Source organism: Mirounga angustirostris, unplaced genomic scaffold, assembly GCF_029215605.1.
Source record: "Mirounga angustirostris isolate CCGP_5_RB_7025 unplaced genomic scaffold, mMirAng1.0.hap1 SCAF_4, whole genome shotgun sequence".
NCBI classification, from domain to species: Eukaryota; Metazoa; Chordata; class Mammalia; order Carnivora; family Phocidae; genus Mirounga; species Mirounga angustirostris.
The window spans coordinates 19,973,292-20,000,000 of NW_026991712.1; the positions used below are offsets into that span (position 1 = coordinate 19,973,292).

The window sequence follows — 26,709 nt, forward strand, 5'->3', positions numbered from 1 at the left end:
AGATCATTATAAATCTCTAATTAAAATTACATGAAAATCCCCATTCAAGACAAAACAAAGCCTTATTGTTTCTAATCACAGCTCCTCATTAAGCATCTCCCATGAGCCTGGCATAGTGCTACATATCACATGTGCATTTTCTTGTTTCAACTCATTGCACCATGTGAAATGAGTGGCAGTATCCTTTTTTTTACAGATGAGGAAACTCTTAAGTGCATTGTATGATTAAAATTTATCATCCACTATTTTGTAGGTACATTCTGTCTGCTAGGCACTGAGATAAATTCATGAACAAGAGAGACACAATTTTTGCCCTCATTGAGCTTGCATTTAGTTTATACAGCTAAGTAAGTGGAAGCAACAAAATTTTAACCCAGATCTGTCATTTCTAGAACTGCCTCTTATTTCTGCCACCGCCTCTACCCAAATTATCTTCTTAAAGAAGAATTTAGTCAGCCAAGCTAATCCTAGTTGACGAGCTCTAAATATATTGACAGACATCCAGCATGATGCGATACACTTTATGGTCTTTCTCCTCCTAGGGGTTGCTGGAGTGCATGTGGATAGCTGTCTCCAGAGTAGGACTGTGGGCAGCCTGCTTGGCTGTAGATAAGTAAGAGCCCACCTATTCCTGTCTGGAATGCTTTCCCCTTTTCTACAGAGTTTTTGCTGCCTAAGGAAGTTGTATCTGTTGAGACTCCACTAAAATACTTCCTCTGATACTTGGATTTTTCAAGTTCTAATCAACCAACCTCTATCTGTCCGTCCTTCCATCCCTCCCTTCTTTCTTTTCTTTCACTCATGCATACAGTATTTTTGAATGCTCATTATTTTTTCATATTCTAGGACTATGATAATAGAATCAACAAGACAGTCCCTGTCCTCAAAGTTCACACCACTCAGAATTACTTCTTTCACTCCTTTCTCATTGCATGAGTAACTCATAGAGTGCTCATATAGTTTTTTAGGTTCAGTCATATCCTTCAATGCTTTTACTGTGATGGTATTTAGTTGGAACATTGATTAAGGTAACACTGATGTGCATTCAGTTAAGCAACATTCTTAATTTGATTGGTGTTACAATTAGAAGTTTGCATGCCAGGGTATAGATTGATGTGCAGAATTTTGTACAAAGGAGAATTGCATAAAGTATATTATTTCATTCATACTTTCAAACATTGAGAACTAAACACTAGAGGACTTTCTTTTTCAACAGGAATATCTAGTTGCCTAATACCAGATATTCTATGTAACATGCACATGTTAGATATTAAGAATATAGTAGGAAAGAGGAAAGGACTCAGCAAATTGGGTGTGTTGAAAAATTCGAAAATTTTATTTCTCAAGATAAACTTTTACCCCAAAAACGTGTTACTTGGGTGTGTGAAGTCCTTCCTGTTTAATTATGACTCACTGAGGGCGGAGGTCATGTCATTATCCTGTTTATGATGCTTATTGTCCCTTAACTATCTAATGCCACTGCAAGTCACTCTTGGCACTAACCATGGGCTATTTTTATTAAATTGAATATGAAAGTAGAAGGTGTTTTTATCAGCCAGAGAGTCAGTAATACTGTGGAGAGATCATGGTTCTGGAAAACAGGAAACCTGAGTTTTATGTCCCAACGTCTTCGTGTCCCTTGTGATGGCCTCAAAGAAATCACCCAACCTCACTGGGGTCAGTTTCCTTGAAAAACGAGAAGACTCGTTAAGACTGTCTCAAAGTTTCCTGCCTGCTACCAATCTCCTGTGATTGTTCCATTACCATTATACAGTAAATACCTAGAGAAGGTCACATGGGTGTTAGAAAATCTAGCTTATAGAGTCCTTATTTCAGCTTTTAAATATGGATAGCCTTGATTGGTTTTATTTGAATTTTCTAGAGTGAACTTACATTTCAGCCTCAGACCATCTGCGTATGCTCAGCCTATGCATGAGACGTCATGTAGTTAGGTATGTGAACATGAAAGTTTTCAGTTGACAGTAAACAGTTTTCTCTTTTCTTAGCTCTTTGGACAGATCCAGCATTTCCCCAGGACCAGCTCACAGTGATGTTCATCAGCTGCTATGATGGGCTCTTAGAACTTTTACAGAATCTACAATCATCAAGCTCCCACCAACTCAGTAGATATCACTGGATGTATGTAAGTCCCCTGCCTTCGAGGTGACTAGGTTCTAGTAATAGAGTTAAAATGAATATGTAAGGTACTTGAACTTGAAGTCTAAACAAACTATTGAGATACTTTAAGACAGACCATGAAGCGCATGGGGGAAGCCTTGCCAAATTCTCTGCTCCAATTACAGATAAACACTATAAAAATTTCCTCGTATAGATTTTTAATTGCCTGCATCCTGAAACTCCTGGGCCCTGCCTGTAATCCTACACCAGAGATTGTCCTTGAAACCCCATGTCCAGAAAGTTCATCTGAGAAAACAATGCCTGGATGGACTCTGTGGCCTAAATGTTAATTTGTGCATATCAAACAAGAAAAATTTGGGAGGAGGCAGTAAGACTTCCATAAAACTCATTCAATGTAGAGTACTGTCTTTTGCTTTGAGAATAAGTATGTCTATCCTAGTAGCGTGGTGTTTAAAACATCCTTTTATGAAATGATGATGGCAGTGGTAAACGGTTTGTTGTGTGGGTGGTTGATTGTTGCTATGATTGTCATTTTCATGTTCCTACTTGGCAAGGTCAAAGTTGATCATCCTTGAATTCCTCAAGAATAACAAACATTGCCATCTCTGTGGACATAGATTGTGTCTTCATGAAGCTTATCTTCTGCTCTTTCACCCTATGGGAAGAAGTCAAGTCAGCAATACTCTGCTCATTTTATGGTTAAGCAAACAGGCTTGGAACCATGTGTTCTACATTTTCTATTAATGCAATACAGGCTTTTCCTGGCATTGATTAAAAATCTGCTCTCCAGACACCTCTGTACACAGTAATTATATGTGTGGGGTTATTCTATATGAGGTCACCAGACCTCACGTTTTCCTTACACCTTGCAAATGTGGAACCAAGTCTTTCATGCGGTAGGGGAGCCATCATCTTCAATACCGTGGTTTTAATTAGTAATGGTAAGTTTTTGTAGCTGAAAAAGAGAGATGCCGATTCTCCTGGCTAAAGCTTCTAACATCTTTTGAATATCTTGCTTTGAGGGGACACTTACACATCAGGTTTTGATTCTCATGCAGTTGTTTTCCATTCTGAGAGGAGCCAACTATTATCCTAAAAGGTCAGTATTTGGCTTCCATGCTTAATCAAACAATCGAGCTTCATGGCAATTCTTCTATTAAATACAAGAGTTTTTTGTTAAACGCAGATGTCTTTCTGCTGCATCTTAGGCAGTTGCCTGGTGATTCAGAAGACTTAACACAAGAGCTGTCTACTTCACTTCTTTTTCCACTAATTACTGCAGGGGCTCTGGCTGAGGCATACCTTAGCATATCTATGGAGGAAAAAACCGTGAATATTAAGTAGAGCACCAAAAGGAGTTCAGGAGGAAAAGAACCCTTTAAGTGCCTCTACCCAGTTGCCCTAATGACTTTTTTTTTCATTGAGGTATAATTACCATATGGTGTTATATTAGTTTCAGGCGCACAATGTAATGATTCAACAATTCTATACATTTCTCAGTGTTCATCACAATAAGTGCACTGTTGATCCCCTTTACCTATTTGTTACTGCATACACTTTGGAGTCCATGAGGCTGCCTTTAAATTTTGTCTGTCTTGTATAGAAACTATGATTTGAAGTAAGCTGTTTAACCTCTTCATTTGCAAATAAAATAGCTAACATCTATTGGCCCTGGATGAGGACCCCAGATTGCGTTAAGTTTGCAGCAGAACTTCTCTTAATTCTCCCACCCATGAAGGAGTGTAGCAAACACTTGTTTAGGTGCTCATCCCATAATACTCATTCTCCCCTCCCTTGCTCCTAGAATCCTGATTTTGTGTGGGTGACAATGCGTCTCCTACGTATTTGCTTTTCAAGCTTCACTTGTAGCTCAAGTGACCATATATGACATGGTTCTGGCCATGGAAAACATAAGCAGAAATCTGCTGGTTCTGCCTTAGTTTTATGGATCAAAGAGAACCTTGTGGCTTGTCCCCTCTTCTCTTTCTGCCCTAAATACTGACATGATGTCTGGAACTGTAGCAGCTAGCTGTGCTTCCCAAGAAAGGGCTGAAAGCATCATAGATGCCAGCCCTGACATTGTAGAAATGCTAAACCAACATCTGCAGTCTCCGTTTTTCAGGCTTCCTGTTATGTGGAAGAATAGACCCTTATTTGTTTAAGCCACTTTTATCAGATATTTCTTTACTTGCAGTTGAAATACATTCCTACCTGCTACAAAGTATTATTATCTTCAATCTCCAGATAAGGAAACTAAGGCCCAGGGATGTTAAATAATATATCTGATTTACACAGCTAGTCTCTGATGGAAGTGGATTCAGACCCCACAAGGCAGACTTACAGCCTGAGCTCTTAACTACTTGTGGTTTTTGGAGGAAGGACATGAAATTACTTACGTAAAGCATTTTAGCTTAACATGGTGCCTGGCTTGTAGTACATGCTCATTAAAATCTTAAGACCTTTCCCACAATTACAGCTATTGCTTAACAGTGTGACTCTTGGGTTTTGATTCTCATGAAGCTATTTTCCATTCTGAGAGGAGTCAACTTTTATCCTAAAAGGTTGGTATTCAGTTTCCATGCTTAATTGAACAATCCAGCTTCATGGATGTAATAGGTGCTCAGAGAGTTTTTGAATAAGTGAATGAATAATTCCCTTAGAGAAATTTTCCTAAGCAACACTCTTAGGAGGTTACTATATGCCTCTTTGGTAATGAAACAAATTTTTTTTTTAAGTATTAGTATAGTACGAAGTTTCACTAAAGTTCTAGAAATGAGTCTGCCTTGGTTCAGATCCAGCCTCATCACTAATGGATAAACTGTGTGATATTAGGCAAGTAACTTAACCTCTCTGTGCCTTAGTTGCTTCATCTATAAGATGGGGACAGTAATAATCCAAACTGCCTCATAGTAATGTTATTAGAATTAATTGGAATAATAAATTTAAAAGTTTTTAAAACGTTTGGCATATGCACTCAACAGTTGTTAGCTTTTACAATGATAACATTTTTATTAATTCACATGTACCCTACTAAAAGTGGTTCCAGTTAGTTAAGCCATGTTGAAAACAAGATTGTCATGGAGTAGATGCAGCAATTCATATGTGGATTCATAGTGACTTACCCACATTAAAATATTGTAGGGTCAAAATAAAAACGGGGGTCTCAGCTTGGTAGCCAGTGCCTACATGCTTGATTTCCTTCATAACTATAAATTCACTTTAGTCTTGGTGTTTCCCTTTTAAAACTAAAAAGAAAAAAACATTGTATACTTTTAATGACAAATTATAAAACGTTCCCACTTGCTTCACTTTTCCTGCTTCTGTTTTCAGATTTGCATGTAAGTTTATTTGAGAGGAATCAAGTCAAATTGATCAGGAAAAAATAGCATCTCTCTACCTTACTAGCAATTATTATTACAACTTAAAAATCAAAGTCAGCAAAGACAACAAAAACTAGCAATTATAATGTTAGCTTATGGAATTCTATTTTTTAAAAGGGGCTAAAACTTCTGGAAAGGTGTCAAGAGATTGGCATACCTATTCTCCAGTGAAACAACCATAACTAGTGAAAGTGGTTTTAAAAAAACAACCCAACTATTTAAAGTCTCTGGAAATTGTCCTAAGAGTGTACAGCAAATGGAGAAATATTTATTCAGCAAAATCTACTAAATATGTAAGATCAGTGAGAATCAGTGGCACTTGAATCATCACCCTCTCCCTCCCTATCTCTCCTTGCTAGCTGAGCTTGATAGAAGCTCCACTCTAGGCCAAAAAGAGCTGCCATTCCCCTCAGTTCCCAATCAAGGGATACAGTATTTTACCAGGAGCAACAGGCCAACATTTCTAATCATGTACAACTTCAAGTTACAGAGACTGAGTTCTCAGTGAGTGCATCAATGAGGTTGGATACTCCTCTCCTCCATCCAGTCCCCACTCATAGGGTGAAGGCTTTACTCCAAGCATGGAAGTCTGAGAATAATGGGTTGCTAATTATCCTCACCCCAGCTAACCCATAGGGGAAGATTCCATGCCAGGAGAGCCAAACTGAGAAGGACAGAGGCTACTACCCCTCCCCACGTCTCTGCTTATAAAGCAGAGGTGTCACTCCAAGAGAAGCAGACCCCTGTCACTGTCCAGCACATGAATCAGTGGCTCAGAGATTTTGCCCAGGGGGTGTGATGCAGCCAGTAAGAACAGAGAGGTCTGAAGCTCACCCCTAAATGAACTGACTTTATTTGAAACAGAATGAGGGGAAGTTCAAACCTAAGGGCATTCTCTAAAACAATGAAGATTTGGTAGAAAGAAATTAAGAGGGGCTGGTAGTTCTGAGCATCAAGCTAAACCATAGGCCAGCTAGTTTACTAGAAAGAATCAGGAAAACACATAGCTTCTAAGAGTCCCCCCGATGTGAGAAAAGTTTCAAAGACTGGCCCCAAACTACCCCTGCCTGCATTTAATTAGATCAAACCAAGGAGCAATTTATGGAGAAGAGAAAAGGAAGAGAAAAATCACATGCAATTAATGGAGTCTAATAGCTGAGTGTGATACAAAAGAGATAGACAACTAAATAGAGAAGTCAGGGAATGAGAAGTTCAAAGAAATCCCTGTTAAAACCACTGTCATTCCAGGATGACTGGTGTATACTGAGGCTTCATACTGTCAGATGCAGGAAAAGGGAATTACATTTCATTAAAATAGTATACCCAGATTACTAAACAAATAAATAAGTGTGCATACTCACACAAAAGCCCAGAAAGGGAGGAGAGAAATCATTGCCCAGAATTGCTGCTATACATTACCTAAAATGTCCCATTAAAAGAAAAAAAAAGACATGGAAAAAAACCAGGAAAATGTGGGGGTGCCTGGGTGGCTCAGTTGGTTAAGCAGCTGCCTTCAGCTCAGGTCATGATCCCAGGGTCCTGAGATCGAGCCCCACGTCGGGCTCCCTGCTCAGCAGAGAGCCTGCTTCTCTCTCTCACTCTGCCGGCTGCTCTGCCTACTTGTACTCTCTCTCTATCTCTCTGTCAAATAAATACATAAAATCTTAAAAAAAAAAAAAAGAAACAGGAAAGTGTGACTCATACACAGAAGGAAAACAGGCAACAGAAACTATGAGGGGGGCTAGTTGTCAAATTAGTGGACAAAGACTTCAAAGCAGCTGTTATAAGTATGTTCAAAGAATTAAACCATACTTAAGGAAATAAAGGAAACTATGATGACAATATCTCAACAAACAAAGAATATCAATAAAGAGAAATTGTTTTTAAAATAACCAAATGGAAACTCTGGAGTTAAAAAGTATAACTGAAATGAACAGTTCACTAGAGGAACCAACAAATTTGGAAGAATCAGTGAAGTGGAAGTTAGATTGATAGAGACTTGGCAAACCAAAGGACAGAAAACAAAAAGAATGAAGAAAAATGAACAGAACCTCAGAGAATTGTGGAACACCATTATGCATACCACAATAGACAGGTAATGGGAGTACCAGAAGAAGAAAAGAGAGGCAGAAAGGAACAGAAAGTAATGTGCCCCCCTTCAAAAAAAGGCTGAAAACATTCCAAATTTGATGAAAATCAATTTACACATCTCAAAAACTCAGTGAATTGCAAGCAGGATAAACACAAAGAGATCTACTAAGAGACACATCACAGTAAAAATGTTGAAATATAAAGGCAAAGAGAAAATTTTGAAAACAGCAGGAGAAAAAGGGCTCATCATATATAAATGAATCCTGCTAAGACCAACATTTGACTTCTCAGAAACGATGGAGGAAAGAAGGCAGTGGAATGACATATTTGGAGTGTTGAAGGGAAAAAAACCGCCAACCAAGAATCTTATGTCCTGCAAAGCTATCCTTCACAAATGAAGGCCAAATACAGAAATTTCCAGATAAAACCTGAGAGAATTTGTTGCTAGCAGACCCACCTTACTAAAAATAATAAAGGAGATTGTTTAGGATAAAGGCACATGACTGCAGATGGTAATATGAACCCTTGAGAAAAAACAGTGAGCACTGGGAATGGTAATTACATAATTATAAAAGATAATATAAATGTATATTTCTCTTCCTTTCTGCTCCCTGATTTAAAAATCAATGGTATAAAACAGTATGTATGTAATTATACTGTTGGGCCTAAAACATATAGAAGTGTGATATATCTTATGTAACAGCACAATGGAAGCAGGTGGAACAAAGCTGTATTGAAGTAAGGAAATGGCACCAAATGGTTAAAAGAGAGGTGAGGAGTGGGAGGGGGCATAATGGATGTTAAGGATTTGAGGAAATGCAAAATAGTCCTCTACAGTACCTGTAAATGCTTGTACTCACAATGTTTTAATTGCATGTTTTCCTCTTGTAAACTGGAAAAATTCATAGTTGATTTAATATCTACTTTTGTCCCAAAGGCACACTTATTTTTTGACACTGAAATGGGGCCAGTTGGAATAATTGGTTGCTTGGGCTCTGTGATTGCATCAGACCTTGCTTTTCACCTCAAGGAGAGAAACTACTGGAAATTTACTGACCTCAAACAATTTTTATGCAAAAATGAATCAGAATTTTAAAAAAATCCTTTAATGCATTATGAATTTCACAATTAAAAATCAAGCTTTATCTGTCAAAGTATATTCCTATGATTTGATCCTTGAGATTTATCTAAAATTAAAGGCATTGGTTTGCTATTTTTGGGGTGGTTTTGCTTAGAAACCTTTCAGCAATTCAATTTTTGAGAATTGTATTCTCACAGAGTCAGCTGAATAGTGCTCGTGATATAACTTATTACTTTAGTTTTGTAATTTCCACTTTCAAGGTGACTTGATTTATTTGACTGATACTATTTTATTGACTGATACTATGCTATTGGGATACTAATATTATTTTACATAGGGTGGTATAGAGGAACCTCTCTCTGATAAAATAATATTTAAGTAGTGATCTAAATCAATGGAAGGTGTGATGGTTAATTTTATATGTCAACTGGATTGGGCCAGTCATTCCAAAGGAAATGGAAGAGTAATTTAGACCCTCTACCACAAGGTCATGATACTAAGTTGTGGGTACATATTTGCAGCATTAGGTTTAATATAAGCATTACTATATGCCCAGTAGTGAGGTAAGTTCTGGGAAAATGAAGATATGAAGATGAATAAGATAGGCTAGTCCCTTGTCATCAAGGAAATGGTCATCTCAAGGGACAGTTTGTTCTGGAAACAAGTAATTTCAATTTAGTGTGGTATTATGTTAGATGGAAGCCCAGGTGCTCTGTGACAAAGAGGAGAGCATCAAGCAGGCAGGGGTGGGCAGGAAGAATGGAAAGGAAAACTTGGTCAGGGGGAGTTTTCAAAGGAGACAACCCAGACTTCAAAAATGGGTGTTTGAGGCAGAAACATATACACTTTCTTTCCTTTTCACATCAGAAATTAATCATTATTGGATAGTAAATAACATTTTAGAATAATTTTAAAGAAATTATGCCAATGATACACATTTCAGTCAGGAATTTCAAATGAAAGGGACAGATATCCAACAAAAACCAACTTAAGCAAAAGAGTGAACTGAGACATCAGGCTTCAGGCACACTTGGATCAAAGATTTCAAATGATGCCATCTCTCTACCCTATGGATCTGCTGGCTTTTGTGTTTTGGCTTCATTTCCTCCTATTGCAGATAAGAACTTATATGTAGCTGAGGTGAAATGGATGTCAGTAGCCCCAGATTCACTAATTCCCAGGTTAGGAATCCCAGGGTAAAAAGGCTTTTCTCTTCCACCATTTATATATACATCTTAAAGAAAATTCTATCTGGCCAGGCTTGCCCATTCCAGACCTTGCTTGGGTCATGTGCTCATCTCTTGACCAATCAATGAGCTGAGGATAGACTGTGATGACTCATCCAGCCTGAGTCACATTCCCACATCTGGTAGAGGAAGTACTGTATAGACCATATTACCAGGGCCACAGGAATTAGCATAGAGTGAGGGAGTTTCTTAATAAAAAAGGAGTTCCTTTACCAGAAGAAGAGGGCAGGCTAAAACAACGGCTACCTATAGCAGAGACTGCTTATGGTCCCTCAATATCTATTCCTCTCTCTTTAAGTAACCACCCCAATGTTAGATATGTATGTGTCCCCTGAGAATAAAGACATATGTCTTAGACTCACTTGCAACCAGGTGTGGCAATTTGATGAAATCTGTCAAATGAGTGTATGTAGGATTGCTGTGTAACAGCTTTGGAAATCTTTCTTTAAAAGTAGTTATGCACCCTTTGCTTCACTTTTCTTGTTAGTTTTTTCCTTCTTCTCTTTTGGAATTAAGATATGATGGCTAGCTCTCTACCTGCCAAATTGGACCAAAAAGAAAGGTCCATGCCATAGAGTCTCTGAGGACTTTGTAAAGCAGAGCTGCCATACCTTTGCTGAACTGCCTAGTTCCAAACTTTTAGGTGAAAGAGAAATAATTATCTCCCTTGCTTAAAGCACCATGTTTGATACAAACACATCACAGTCCACTTCAGGGCAATTCAATACTTCCTCTCTAATAACTATGCTTCCTCAAACCTTAATTATGATCTTTTTAAAAAAATATTTTATTTATTTATTTGTCAGAGAGAGAGAGAGCACAAGCAGGGGGAGTGGCAGGCAGAGGGAGAAGCAGGTCCCTGCTGAGCAAGGAGGCCGACTCAGGACTCTATCCCAGGACCCTGAGATCATGACCTGAGCCGAAGGCAGACACTTAACTGACTGAGCCACCCAGGCTTCCCAACCTTAATTACAATCTTAAGTCTATACAGATAGTGTGATGTAGTTATTCATCTAGTCAACAAATATTTATTGAGACCTACTATGTGCCGGTTCTAGGCACTGGGGAGGCAACAGGGAGTCAAACTGTTCAATAGACTAAGAAGCTTACATTGTAGTTGGAGAAGGAGAAATAAAAGAATAGGTATATAATTTATAAATGGTAAAACATGCTAAGAAAACATGAAGAAGAAGCATGATTAAAGAGATAGAAGGGCTATTGGGATGCTAATATTATTTTATGTAGGGTGGTATAGAGGAACCTCTCTCTGATAAAATAATATTTAAGTAGTGATCTAAATCAATGGAAGGTGTGATGGTTAATTTTATGTGTCAACTGGATTGGGCCAGATGCGCAGATATTTGGTTAAGCATTATGTCCCTGTGTGTGTGTCTGTGGGGGTGTTTCTGGATGAGATTAACATTTGAATCAGTAGACTGAGTAAAGCAGATTGTCCTCCCTAATGTGGGTGGGCCTCATCCAATCTGCTGAAGACCTGAATAAAATATAAGGCTGAGTAAGAAAGAACTCTTTTTGCCTGGTTGTCTTCTAGCTGGGACATCAGTTTTCTCTTGCCTCTGGTCTCAGACTGGAACATACACCATCATCTCTCTTGGGTCTCCAGCTTGCTGACTGCAAATCTTGAACTTGGAATTCATGTGAGCCAATTCCTTAGAGAAAATCTCTTTTTGGCACAGGAAAGAACAGTGGAAAGTCTAGTGAGTTTAGAGCAGTGGTTTTCAAACTTTTTGGTCTCAGGACCCTATTGCATTCCTAAAAATTATTGAGGATCCTTGAGAGCTTTGGTTACATGGATTCTATTTATATTTGACATATTAGAAGTTAAAACAGAAAGTTTAAAAATATTTATTGATTCATTTAAAACTACAATAATAAACCTAGCACATGCTGATATAAATAATAATTTTATGAAAAATAACTATTTTCCAAAAAAAAAAATAATGAGAAGAGTAACATTGTTTTGCATTTTTGCTAATCTCTTCAATGTCTGGCTTGCTGGAGGACAGCTGGATTCTGCATCCAATCTGTTGTAGTATGTTGTTTTGATTTTAGTGTATGAAGAAAATCTGGGCTCACACAGGTACATGGTTGGAAAATAGAAGTATTTTAATAACCTTTTAGAGATTTGCAGTTATTTTCTTTGATATTATAGTTGACCCTTGAACAACATGGGTTTTAACTTCATGGGTCCATTTATACATGGATTTTTTTTCTAATAACTACAGTATAGCACTGTAAATGCATTTTCTCCTCCTTGTAATTTTCTTTTCTTTAAATTTTTATGTTTTTGTTTTGTTTTGTTTTGTTTTGTTTTAGTAAGCTCTACACCCAATGTGGGGCTTGAGATCATGACCTTGAGATCAAGTGTCACATGCTCTTCTGACTGAGCCAGCCAGGCACTCCCTTTTTTTTTTTTTTTAAGATTTTATTTATTTATTTGACAGAGAGAGACACAGCGAGAGAGGGAACACAAGCAGGGGGAGTGGGAGAGGGAGAAGCAGGCCCCCCGCCGAGCAGGGAGCCTGATGCGGGGCTCGATCCCAGGACCCTGTGATCATGACCTGAGCCGAAGACAGACGCTTAACGACTGAGCCACCCAGGTGCCCCCCCCCCTTTTTTTTTAAGTGTATTTATTTGTTTTAGTAACTCCTTATAATTTCCTTAACAACATTTTCTTTTCTCCAGCTTACTATATTGTGAGAATATAGTATATTGATATAACATAGAAAATATGTATTAATTGACTGTTTATTGGTAAGACTTCTGGTCAACAGTAGGTTATTAGTAGTTAAGTTTTTTGGGAGTCAAAGTTATACACAGGGGTCAGGGCCCCTAACCCATGCATTGTTCAAGGGTTAATTGTACATCAAAACTCAACAAGTGGTAGTCTTTTAGAGGGTAGTTGCAATGTGGAATCTGAAACTATATCAAGAAAGTATTTGTTCCGTGTACCCCTGTAACAAAATAGGCATGAAAACAACATTTTAGTATTAGAATAAAAATAATTGTGGCCTCCAGACCCCTGAAAGAGTGTCAGGAACTACACTTTGAGAACTGTTGCTCTAAGAGCAGAGTAGGTGAGACAAAATGGATGAAGAGGCCATCAGGGAGCACATGTAGGAACTTGTAGCTCATGATGAGCACTTGGAAATTTGTTTTCAGTCAAAGGTGAAGTCCCTGTAAAGTGCTGAGTGGTGAAGTGAGTTGGTGTGACATTTAGAAGACCCATTCTCTGTATATATGGAGAATAGACTTTGGGGGCCCAGTGTGAACAGAGAGGCCAGCTAAGACGCAGGTGCAATATGTGCAGGTGGGATAATGAGAGCTTAGACCGCACAGGTGGTCTGGCTCACCACGTAAACATTTGTGAAACAGTGGAAATGGAAACCTGTCTTTGCCTGAGGTCATTTAGCTACTCTGTTAAGGATGATTCAATGAATTTAAGCTTTGAAAACCTCTATTTTTCTTTGTGGATGCTTCCGATGATCTACAAAAGCTCTCGTCTCAGGGAATCAAAGTAAGAGCATAAAAGAACCGTGGAGAACATTTTCATTAATAATTTTTAAATTATTCTCTAAGGAGCCACAAGATCTCTATGAAAGTAGGATGCCAGTAATTATAGGAATTAAAGGTAACCAGTAGCATGTGCTTCAGCCTCCTCATCTCTGCTTGGGTCTGAGCAATTCCACTTTCAGCTGTTGTATTAATGGAGTCTTTAAAAGCTTTTGTTCAAAGAAAGTGTTCTGTAGCGAAATAACAATTTATGAATAAATCTTGGCACTCTTTGCTGAGTCACGGTGCAGCCTCAGGGTCCTCAACACAGTATTCCACTCACATTCTAATAACAGATCAGAACTGGCCCTTCCCATGAATACTATCCACCATTCCTCATGTAAGCCCAAACTCCATATCTCATCACATAGCCATCAGTTACTTTCAGTGCCTCTCCAACTTTACTGGTTTCTACATCATACCCATCCTGCTTCCATGGCTGGATACAGTCAGCCATGTAGAGATTGTACAATGGTCAAGCTAAGGAAATTTTTACAGATTCTTCAGGGATTGAAAACCCAAATGCCTTCAGAAGACAAGTGGGTAGCAGGCTAAGAGCAGGGCCTAAAGTGGGAAGACAGAAATGTGGATGTTCTGACTGAAGGCATTCAGATTCAAAATTTAGAAAAAATTCTGGCAAACAATGACAAAGCAAAGAAACAAATAACTTCCCACAATGCCTTATGGACTCTGTTTCAGCCCTCTAAAATCTTGAATTGGCTTGACTTGCCCATTTTTCACATGAGGCTTGCTAGTGGAAGGGCTGTGACTTGGGAGGTGGTAGAGATTGGGGACGTAGAGCTTGGATTTTGGAGTCAGATTCACCTAGATTGTACCGTGGGACCACCATTGGCGAGATGCATGATCTTGGAAATCACTTCTGTAAGCCTTCATTCACTCAACTATACAGCTCCCCCCGCCCCCCCGCCCCGAGGAAGCTGTTGGCCCAGGGGCCCTGGCACTTTAAGTGCTCAATAAACATAGCTGTTCCTGTTGCTCTTGGATAGGGTCCCACACAGATAACTGGGTTCCCCATCGTCCCGAGATTTGCTGTTGAGAAAATCTGCCACTGAGACTTCTCGTCCCTTTGGTGCAGGTGTGGACACTGACTCTAAGACATCAAAACGAGGAGGACTCGAAAAAGAGCGAGAGCTGAACAAGGAGATGAATCAAGGCATAGTCTGTGGTAGGACGTGAGCCTCCCATGAGCCTGATGTTGTATCTCAGGAGCAGCTGTTTTGCCTTAAGCATGGGGTCCCCTTTAGGGAATGTTGTTCATGGAAGCTGGTCTTTTCCTCAGGTCTCTCCAGCTCTGTCATGGGCTTCAGCAAAGGCCAGTGGCAGTCAGTTTGTGTGCAGGCCACTCTGCCCCCCTGGGAGCACCAATTTACTGAGAGTCAACCGGGACTGCTGAATAGCTGTCAGGAGGAACCATTTTCCGTCAGTTCAAATCTAGAACAGATTTGAACTAAAGCCTTGGAATTAAAAAGCCAGCCTGTCTCTGGCTGAAGAGAGAACGAAGCTTGCAAATGCAATTTTAAGCTTGTTGCTTGGATGGGTTTTATGTTGCAGTATTATACCCTTCTTTAGAGTGTTAAACACTTTATGAATGTCTTGTTGGCTGTTTGGGTACAGTATGGTTTTGATTAAATTATATTCACAATTCTGGGGAAACGTTATGCCTAACACACCCTCACAGTCTGGGTTTGTGGGACTGAAAGGGCCATGCTTTTATAGAGCGCCCACTCTCTCAATTCAGGACATCGGTACTTGCAAAAGAATCACTTTTAATTAAAGAATTTTCAGTGTGCTTGAGGGTGTGAAGTCTGAAGAAAAGATTCCAGCTGTCTGCTTTCCAGGCGTGAGGCTTCATCAGGTCACTTAAATCTCTTGGAACTTCTCTTTCTTCATCTGTTAAATGAGCATAATAATGTCTCCCACTCAGAGCAGGGCAGTTAGGAAATTTAGAGTGCATCATGGGTGTTACGTCCTTAGCCCAGTGTCTGGGCATTCATTACCGGTGCTCTGAGCACCAGAATCGCCATGCCTTACTCTCTTAATGGCCTTGATCAGCAAAAATAATGAGTCAGATGTGGACATCCTGCATCAGCAATGCATGCATTACATGTCTTCCATTTGGGAGGAGCGACCTCCAGTCATTTCCTTACCACATGGCGAGTGCTGGGAGGCAAGTGCCACAGAGAATTGAGGATAACATCATCTGCACTTTCTGGGGCTTTCCAAAGAGCAGTGACATTCTGCATTAGAAAAGTGCAAAATAAAATACAACAGCAAAAGAAATCAGTAACTGGTGATCCCAAACAAAGCAGGTGGGTGGAACGTGGGGTAGGAGTCAGCTGCAGTGTGGGCTTAGTTCTCCTGAGAAACTATGAGAATGGAGAAAGAGAAATTTCAGATTCGGGGACAGATAGGTAGAAATGCCAAAGGGCCAGGCACAGTGGCTCCCTCAAGGTTACGGTGGACCAGACTGCCCAATAGGATCACCAGCCCTGGGCTCACCTGACAGAGCCAGAAATGGGCTTTCTGGGTTCATCTGTTCTTCTAGACGCAGCTGCACCTGTGGTGACTTATGAGCAGGTACCCCCCTAACTACTCAGCCCAGCCCCCAAACTGTCCCCTTCCTTCACCTGCTGAAATGTTCCTAATTGCCTTGGGTGTCCACATTTCCTTTATGTGCAGGTGGTTCTTTTTTTTTTAAACTAACCAACCTCTCTCTCTCTCATTAGAATAGATAACATTTCTGGGAGAGGATTTTTCCAGCCATTATGTCCTTTGCTGTGTCAGACTGCTGATTTCCAATGAGACAATGAGTTGAGGGTGGGGGTGAGGACTTGGGGCTCATGAGTTTTGAAAGAGGAGGACATGGTGCTTGGCACACTATCCTGGCAAGTTTTTCAATAAGTACACTCTGAGCACCTGTATCACAATTCCACCTGGCTTACTTATTAAGAATTCAGATTTCTTTTTTTTCCTAAAGATTTTATTTATTTCCTTGAGAGAGAGAGAGAGAGAGGATGAGTGGTGGAAGGGTCAGAGGGATAGGGAAAAGCAGGCTCCCCACTGAGCAGGGAGCCCGACGCAGGGCTCGATCCCAGGACCTGGGGATCACGACCTGAGCCTAAGGCAGACACTTAACCGACTGAGCCACCCAGGCGCCCCAAGAACTCCGATTTCTTTGCCCCACCAATTCAATCTCTAGGGGCAAGATCTGGGCATCTGTGTGTTTAACAAACCCTTAGGGTAATTTTATCACAGTTTTGTTTGAGTCCCTGCCCTGGTGGAAAGTCCCTGGGGGTGAACCACGTGTAATTTTAAGCAGCCAAATATATGATAGATTTGCTTACGTGATTGCTCCTGAAGATGAAATTCATCTACTGTACCCGACCATGTTGCTGGAGCACATCCTGCTGTAGGTCTCTACCACGTGGGGGGTGCGTGCACTAACTGGCGGAGATGGAAAGGTGGGAACAGAGGGAGGATGCCCTTTCTTGTCCCCTCTACACCCACTCCTTATTCTAGATCAACTCCCAGGTAGAAATACACATGCCCTTTGATCCCCATTGTGTTCCTAGACTACCACTGTGAGCATATCTGGATCGTTTTGTTTGGACTTTCAAGGAGGAGAGAAAAGGCATTTAGCAGCCTTTTACAAGATCCTCAGTACATGGCAAAAAGTTCTCCAGTGAGCTTTAACACCATCTGCTCTAACTCAGAAACTCACTCAATCCCTTTCCTGGTATGTGTATTCCTTAAGTTCTGTGGCAAAGCTTTGCTTTGTTTTGTTTTGTTTTGGCAGAGCTGAAGGAAAACTGTAATGGGGGTTATTTTCCATACTTTTACCATAAACTTTTATTTACCCATCAGGAAAGAAAAAAAGCAGTAAATTGAATGTTCTACTCTTAAGAAGAACACATGCCAGGGAGGAAGGAAACTCACAAGGCTCTTAATGACATCATTTACAAAAGAAAGTCCTTAGAAACCTCTAGTGCTGCCAGTCAGACTTGACTGGTTGATGTCTGAAGGAAATTAATTGATTCCTGTTTTTGTATCAAGTGGAAAGGGCATTAGACACAACGAATAATGGCTTTCACCTTAAATGCCTGTCCTCCAATCTTGCAAACACCAACACATACCCTCCCTGAAGAATTTTCTGAGAGAACTAGTTTAACTAAGTGAAGGGGCATCTCTTCGTTTCTGGTTGGAAAGGCAGGATTTTTGTATCTTTAAAAAATATATGTTTTTAGAAAAGTAGTACTATATGAATGCTGAGATTTGAATTGTATAACTGCATACGAAGAGCTTACATGATGACTTTACACATCGTGAGCTTTCTTATCATTTTTACCTCTACTTGTCATGTTCATCAAGTCAAGATCATATCAAAGGCTCTGCATCTAATTTTTTAACAGTTGTAAGTATAATGAGCGTTTACTTTGTCCTGAGCATACCAATGCTTTAGAAGTCTGATCTTGTTAAGAGATCAAAAGAGGAAGGTACTCTAATTTTTATTTTATAGATAGCTAACTGAGACTTGGAGATGTCCAAAGTTAATAAGAACAACAAAAAGCAGTTGAAAATATGTGATAGGAACCCAGACCATCTGATTCCAAAGTCTGTGGAGCTAACACAACCCTAAGCTTGTAGCTGCAGCATTTTGCTATGTGCCCACACAGAAGGATGATTATTAGGGACAAAATATCACTTTATTTCATTTTATAGGGATCAGGTTCAAGAGAGAGAGGATACTAGAGGAAAGAAACAAAAACCCCCAAAATATGTTGGCCCTTGGAAAAAATAGATCAGGACTGCCAGTATCCTAATAACTGTTCTAAATCATTTTGGCTTTGCATTTTAGTTTTGTTCTTTCACTAACTCTGTATGTTCATACGGGCAAGTGTCAGTGTCCTTGACTCTGGGTTTTCTCACCTGGGAAAGATGGAGTTGGATCAAATAACCATTAAATTCATTGAGTTTCTAACATTCTATGAGTATACATGGTGCCTGTTTCAGGAAGCTTGCAGTCTCTAAGCAGGTGTAAAAAACACAAGCAATGCATGGTGTAAAGTAGAAGTTCAAGTGAATAAGTGAAGTATCTCTTTAGGTGGTCTTGGAGTCAGTGCTAAATCAATGATAAAGACTATAAGGAAGGCAGAAGGATAACATAATCCTGGTATCATCAAGGATTTCCCCAAGGGGATAAAACTTAAGCTGGGCTTTTTAAAAGTTCAGACAGTTGGACTTAGAAACATTTATAAGATGAATCCATGCTCTCTGTAATGAGTCAGATACCGTGGGAGTATTGAAGCTGAAGGACAGCCAGGATAGGTAGGCAGGAAGACGGGAGCCCTAGCCCTTGTATTGTCTGGTTTTTCGTTTTGCTGTGTTCCCATTAACACTGCACACACATTGCAGCTCACTTCACGTCACATCAGTGCCTTTCACTTAATGGCACTTTCATGTGGTCTGGAGTTCCTCAATGACACTTCTGGATCACCGTATCTGGCCCAGTGCCAGCACTGACAGTGCACTTAATAGATAATTGGTTGAATGAATGGTTGACATATTTTGGAGATGTTCATTCATTTAAACAACCACCACAACAGCAACTCTATTGGTCCCTTTGGGGGCCAGGCACTCCATGCAAAGATTAAAGTGATACTGACCCTGCTTTCACCCAACTCCATAGTGCCATACAACTGTGTTCATTAATAGCTGAAATGCAAAGTGGGAAGGGAAGAATGTGTCAAGAGAAATGTTGTAATGGAGGCCCTCCCAATTTGGGTGGACCGGAAGGTAGAGTGCAAGTAAATTTTCAACTCAATAAAACCTAAAGAGAAGAAGACATAGAATGGGCAAATATGGCTCCAGAGAGCTAGGTGATTTTTTTTTTTCCCTATCAGCCCCTCAACTCAAAGTGGATCAGTTTCGTTAGGACTTGGGTGCTGGCTCTTAGATTTCCTTCACTCTGCCAGCATCTTGTCAGTTCAGGAGGCTCAGATCACATCCTGACTTTTGGGTAGCAGTGTATCTAGCCAGCAGAACCGCAAACACAAATGAAAACAACATAAGAAGAGTGTTGGTTCTCATCACAGACAGAACAAGAACTCAGGTGCAAGAGCTGGCCAAAGATTGAGGGGAAGGGAGAGGAGGATGAACGCAGAAACAGCCGGTCTTTTCATTGCCATGTGTCACCTCACAGAGAATGAAGCACGGAAAGTCTAGGTGAGTGGTGGCTCCACTTTAAAATGAACTAGTTAATTTGTTTGACAAACAAGTGGAGTGTCTGTGATGTCCAAGGCAATGTGCCAAGCTCTGAGAGACCCTAGAGTCTCCCCGTTTGTGTAATTAAATCTGAGATAGAAAATGCAAAAGTGTATTAGTTTGTTAGGGCGGCCATTACAAAGTACCACGGACCGGGTGGCTTAAACCACAGAAATTTATTTTCTCACAGTTCTAGAGGCTAATAGCCCAAGATCAAGGTGTCAGCAGTGTTGTTTTTTTCTGAAACCTCTCTCTTTGGCTTGCAAATGGCCCCCTTCTCCTTCTGGCTTCATAGCTTCCTGGGTATTGCCTATGCCCTAATCTCTTCTTGTAAGAATACCAGTCAGATTGGACTAGGACTTACCCTCATGACCTCATTTTACCTTAGTTATCTCTTTAAAAGTCCTGTTTCCAAACACAGTCACCTTCTGAGGCACTAGGGGTTAGGACTACGAATTTTGAGAAGACACAGTTCAATCTACGAATTTTGAGAAGACACAGTTCAATCTACGAATTTTGAGAAGACACAGTTCAACCCATAACATGGAGCTTCAAATTCTCAGCCTCATACAGGAAGGGGAGAAGCTTGGGGGTGTTTATTTTATTAAAGTTTACCTTTAATAGGTAAGTAAATCTATGTTCCTCAACAAAATGAAAACCAGCTTGAAAAATCCAAAGCGTTAAAGTTTTCCGTTTACTGAGGATTTTATTGTTTGGTGAAGATAGTAATTTTTCAATTTTTTGGCACTAAGCTATGTTAACCAGCCCTGTTTTGTTTACTAAGTCCTTAGTTACAGCCTAGAGCTGACGTAGACTGTCTTGCTCTGGCAACGTGTACACGATGTACAAGGTCTAAAAGAGGAAAAAACATACTTTGCTGGCCTTAGGCTGAAATCTATAAAGGAAGAATTTCAAGGGTGTTAAAAGAAGGGATAAATGATGCTGCATGATTTTCTTCCAGTGGACATAGACAGATTTTTTTGGACTTGGATAAGAGGAAACATTTTGACTTGGGATCAAGGGGAACAACACGACATTAAGATTGTTCGTTATGCTTATCAACAGGAACCTCTATGCTTGTTCAAGGCACTTCTGTTCCCATCGAGGACATTTTCATTTCTGACCTTAGTCATGACCTTTAAGTGCATGTGTGAAATGATGAAAGATACTGCAAAATTCCATCTCTGAGCCAATTTTGTTGTTATCACAGTGTGGTAACCTAAAAAAAAAAAAAAATCCTCATTTTGTGCATGGAACACAGTTTGGGGTTATTTTGAATAGTGCCACCTATTGATTTTAAGTTTAATAATGTTACTAATTTGTTTTTTTTCCATGAAGAAAACAATTTTGCTTAAAGTATTCCTAGACTAGTTGAACTCTAGGAGATATTATAAAAACATCTATCTTGTTCATCTTCCTTATCTTACAGGGAAGAACCTGAGGTTAGCAGATGTTGCCTCTCTCTCTCTCTCTCTTAAGGTGAGCCTGTGAATCAGTGGAAGAATCAGGATTCAGCCCAATTGAATTCAAGGTTCCCCATCTCCCTACTTAGGGCTTGTTCTAACCGTAGAGTCACAGAGCCTTTGTGCCAAATGAGACCTTGGAGACCATTGAGTCAATCCCTCTTGTTACCATTAATAAATTGATTGTTATTTTTTTTAAAGCTTTTTTTTAATCTTTTTTTTTTTTAAAGATTTTATTTATTTATTTGAGAGAGAGAGAATGAGAGAGAGCACATGAGAGGGGGGAGGGTCAGAGGGAGAAGCAGGCTCCCCTCCGAGCAGGGAGCCTGATGCGGGACTCGATCCCGGGACTCCAGGATCATGACCTGAGCTGAAGGCAGTCACTTAACCAACTGAGCCACCCAGCCACCCCAATAAATTGATTGTTATTAAGGCTCTTGTGGCCCAGAAAGGTAAGACAATCTGTTGAGGTCACAGGGAATTGAAGCTAGGTACTGGAACCTACATCTTTATTCTCCAAGTTCTGAGAACACTCCTCCAGGATTTCTCCCAGCACCTGCTGTGTGTATCCTGTGCACAAAGCTAGTGAAGGGGGCCCCGGGCCCTTATTTTCCAGTGAGGAAAGGATGCATGGGGTTTGGGACTCCTCTTGTAATCTTTATCTTCCTTTTGTACAGAAGAATGATGATAGGACGGGGTTAGAGATTCCAACAAGGAAATAGACAAAGTTCCAGCTTTGTTTAAGTGCAGTGGATCCTTTGAAGAATGTATTTTTCAATTGTTCAAAGTATGGACTACCTGCTAGTAAGCAAGGATGAAAAACAAAACAAAACATAAAAATGATTTTGTGCTCTCTTCCTTGTCAATGTGGGGAAACTAGATATAAACACTTCAAAACATACCTAAAAACACACTATGCATAGAACTAACTCACATACCAGGTATTCCTTTATTGTAGTCTCGCGGACATGTCTCCTCTTTCCACCCACAAATTGAAACCTTCTTGAAGCAAGACGGTATCTTAATCACTTTTATCTATAATACTTAGCATGCCCAATACCAGTTTAACTTAATGAACTTATATTCAACAACAGTAAAGTGTCATAATGATCAAGATACCATAAGACTCCTACATTGGTTAGAATTAGACCCAGGGTGCCTGGGTGGCTCAGTCGGTTAAGCGACTGCCTTCGGCTCGGGTCGTGATCCCGGAGTCCCGGGATCGAGTCCAGCATTGGGCTCCCTGCTCCGCGGGGAGTCTGCTTCTCCCTCTGACCCTCCCCCATCTCATGTGCTCTCTCTCTCTCAGTCTCTCTCTCTCAAATAAATAAAATCTAAAAAAAAAAAAAAAAGAGATCCAACTATGAGAAACAGGAAATAAAGGCAGTAGTTTAAACAAGTAGAAATGTATTTCTACCCCACATTCAAGATTTCTGTAGGCGGTAGCCAGCGCTCCGTGGTGCAAGTGATCAAGACACAATTCTTTCTTATAAACTGTGGAGTATGGCTTCTATTCCAAAACGGCTGTGAGAACTCTAGTGATTACATGTAAATTCTAGCAAATAGGAAGGAGGGAAGTGATGAAGAATGATGTGCCCTCTCCCTTTGAGAATACTTCCAGGAAATTGCATACACCACTTCTGCTTAAGAGCCAAAATTTAGTCACGGCCATAGCTAGCTGCAAAGGAGGCTGAGAACTACGGTCTTTTTCTCCTGGGGGCCACAGGCCCACCTTTATAGGAATTCCATTACGGAAGGAGAGGGAAGGTCAGGAAGAAAACTGGCAGGATCTGACACAACTCCAAGCTCTTGAAAGGACAGTTTCACTGCAATATTTCAGGTGTTTGTTTGTTTGTTCTTTGTTTTTGTTGTTTTTTTTTTTCTTCATGGGGGCCAGTAGTCCTTAGTCTCAGATAAAGATTGTTGATTTAGTAAGACACAGATCTGATTGAACTCTGGATCTGCCGATTACTTCATGTGTGTGACTTTGGTTAAGGAACGTAACTCACAGGATTGTTGGAAGCATGAAGCTACAGTCCTGGCACATGTGCAATGTGCAATAAATGATTGTGTTTATTGTCATTTTTTTCTTATTAATTTCCTCTTTGAGAAAATGTATACCCCAAAACACATCTTTTACTAGATTTCATCATCCTCCTGTCAGCTGGAGGATGCATGCATTACAAACTCAGTCACCAAAGTGCCAAAACAAGGAGTTATTCTTCCCTTCTGATGAAATTGGCATGGGGAACTGTTTCTGCGAATATTCTGTATATATGGGTCCCGATCTTCTGGCCCCATGGGAAATGCCATTACTTGTAGGATTCTTTGTGTTTGGGGGCTAGGTGCTCTGAATAGAAATGGCATAGAGGAATTCCAGAATCCTTAAATATGTTCCCTTTTTTTTTTTTTAAAGATTTTATTTATTTGCGAGAGAGAGAATGAGAGACAGAGAACACGAGAGGGAGGAGGGTCAGAGGGAGAAGCAGGCTCCCCGCCGAGCAGGGAGCCTGATGCGGGACTCGATCCCGGGACTCCAGGATCATGACCTGAGCCGAAGGCAGTCGCTCAACCAACTGAGCCACCCAGGCGCCCTGTTCCCATTAAGTATGTCCATTAAACATCATTTTCCCATACAGGGGAAAACTATAAAGTTGCTGGTACCCCTTCCAGCCAATTTCATTGGTTGGTTCGTTGTGAATTAGTTGAGCAATGAAGTTGAGCACCAATTATGTGCCTCAGCCTTGATGTTTTTATACTTTTTTTTAAAGACAGGCAAATGGGTTATAGGACCACCTGCAGTGACCTCAGCCTGAAAAAAAACAAAAACAAAAAAAAACAGCCCTCAGGAGAACAAACATTCATTGAGCACTGCTGTGTGTCAGGCACTGTATTAAGCACCAGAGAGCACTGAAGTCTTGTAGGAGAGACAGAATCCAAGACAGATGACACCCTGAGAAAGAGGAATTACAACATAAGCTCTCAGGTCAAGAAAGTTTGTGTATTCATCATTCTACGACATAGTTGGAAATTACACAGAACTCAGGATGGAGAAATTCCTACTAAAGAATGGGAAGGGGAAACATAAAGATACTTGCTTTGTTGCCTTTCTTTGGACACTAATTCTGTGACCTCTCTTAGTTTGTTAGCATGTTCTGGGCCCTCCCCATTGTCAGGAATGAAGCCAATGCCATCAGGCTGATCTGCAGGGAGCCCGGTACACTAACATTGTACCAACACAGTCCTGAGCGCTGTGATTATGTTTTGTGTGAGAGCCAGAATTTGTAAAAGGAATCCAGCAACGATTTTCTAATAGAAGTCACTAGGAAACGATGCTCTGAAACACATTACATTTTTTTAGGCCGCAGGCATTTGTCAATTTACCATAATCTGACCTGAAAGTTAACATAGTAGAAACAGGATCGTGCTTTGACTGCAGGATTTGGGTGTAAATCTAGCTGTCTCCTTGGCTTCCTCATGATGGTGCAAGAGTTACTTAATGTTTGGTAGCTTCTATTTCCTCTTCTGGGGGATTTTTGCAGAAATTAACTGGAATGGCATATGCAAAGCACCAGTGGATTTCCTGGTAGGTATTAGGTACTTAATATTAATTTACCATCTTCCCCTCCACTTGCCTCCCTTGCCGCCCAAATTGCTCTCACCAATTACCAAATTCAGTGGGCAACTTTTAGTGCTTGCCTCCTAACCCTTCTCAACATTTGACACTGCTGACCATTTCTGGGCACTCTCTTTCATTGTTTTGCACAATACCACCATCTCTTGTTTTCTTCTTACCTACAATTCTACCGTTGGCCAATGCAGCTTTCTGCACCGGCCCCTGAAAGACTAGTGTTCTCCAGTGTCTGTCTTCACTCTCTTACTTCATCCTGTCTTTCTTGGCAAGTTAATCTATTTCATGGCTCCAGCCACCACAGCTTTCAATCTGCTGGAGATGCATAAATCCATACCCACTGCCAAACCTTTCCCAAACCTTGGCTTCCAACAGCCTGCTTTGTTTCTTCCTCTGAATGTTCCAGCAACTTCAACATATGAAAGCGTGAACTCTTCCCTCTGCTAGATAGCCTCGCTCCGCAAATGCATGGCCCTACCAAATTACCTTTCTTTACCATGTACCCCAACCTTCCTTTTCAATCAGCTACAAAGTCCTGTTGATTGGCCTGTGGGATTTCTCCCAGACTTTTCTTCCTCCCCATGCCACCCTAGTCCAGGTTAGCTTTACCTCTCTTCCATTTTCAATGACCACGCTAGCTTTCTAACTGGTTTCCCTGCCTCCCTTCTTTTCCCCCCTCTAGTCTGCCTGTCACAATCATAATTAGTTTTATATCAATATATTCTCTCCTGCTTAATAATCTTCACTGGTGAAATTCTGGCTAAAACAGGGCAGTAAAGCTGTTTCTACCCCAACTCTGTCTTCTAAAACCAACTGAAAAAAAGGAAAGAAAGTTTTTATCTTCAAATAAGTTAGAAAATACCCACAACCCCAAGCTCTGAAAAATAATTGCTGAACACAGTAACAGTTGGATCTAACTGAGGGAAGACACTTGGAGGAAATCCACTTTTCCATAGTGGTCTCCAGAAAGAGGCAGCACATTGTTGAAGAGCCAGTTGTGCCTGGAACAGTATCGTGTGGGGTTGTGGGTAGCCTAGGAAAGTGTCCAAATCCCTGTTCTGTACTGGAGAGTGTCATGAGAAGCAGAGCCAAGAGAGAATCCTGCAGACGTGCCATTGTTACAAGAATTCTCAGAGGAGAGGGTACAGTAGAGATGGTAGGTGGCAATCCCATTAGAGCCATTTGCTCTTTATAAGGAGACACACACACACACGAAACACTTCTCACATATGTGAGGCTTCATATGTGTGCCAGGCAGACCTCCTTGTTCTTTCATCTCGTAGTTCTCCAGAAAGAAAAAGAAAAAAAAAAAAAAAAAGCAGATATATCAAAGACGATAAAAACAGACCATGTAGTAAAAATTAGAAAACAAAGGAAGCATTAAAAATAGAAAACATAGCTAAGAGCAGGGAACTAAGAACAGGCGTGTCTATTGTCAATAAATTTCAATGGGGGTAAAATCATCTATTAAAAGAAAGACACAGGGAATGAGTAACAAAATGAAATCCATATCTGATACCTTGTAGCAAAGTGAATTCTTTATTGATCAAAATTGTAAACATAAAATGGAAGTCATAAAAGTGTGAAAGAAAACATGGGTAGATTTTAAAATAATATTGGAATGGAAGAGACATTTCTAAGAACGGGATAGGACCCAGAAGCCATAAACAAAATCATGGTCAATTTGCCTATTTTCCTAATATATAAAGAGCTCTTATAAATCAGCAAGGAAAAGACCACAAACTAATAGAAAAATTGGCAAGGAAAATAAAAAGCCATTCCCAGAGAAAGAAGCACAAATGGTTTATGAACATATGAGCAG

General features: G+C 40.2%; 1 protein-coding gene across 11 annotated transcripts in view; it reads left to right on the forward strand.

The window, feature by feature from the left end:
• The first annotated feature begins 2,035 nt into the window (after positions 1-2,035).
• Positions 2,036-26,709, forward strand: part of ENPP2 (ectonucleotide pyrophosphatase/phosphodiesterase 2) — a 142,622-nt gene continuing 117,948 nt past the window's right edge. For all 11 annotated transcript variants that reach the window (XM_064587959.1, XM_064587963.1, XM_064587960.1 and 8 more), the window contains exon 1: positions 2,036-2,143. In XM_064587959.1, coding sequence (XP_064444029.1) covers positions 2,051-2,143 — 93 coding nt within the window. In that variant the 5' untranslated portion in view covers positions 2,036-2,050. The remainder of the gene's footprint in view (positions 2,144-26,709) is intronic.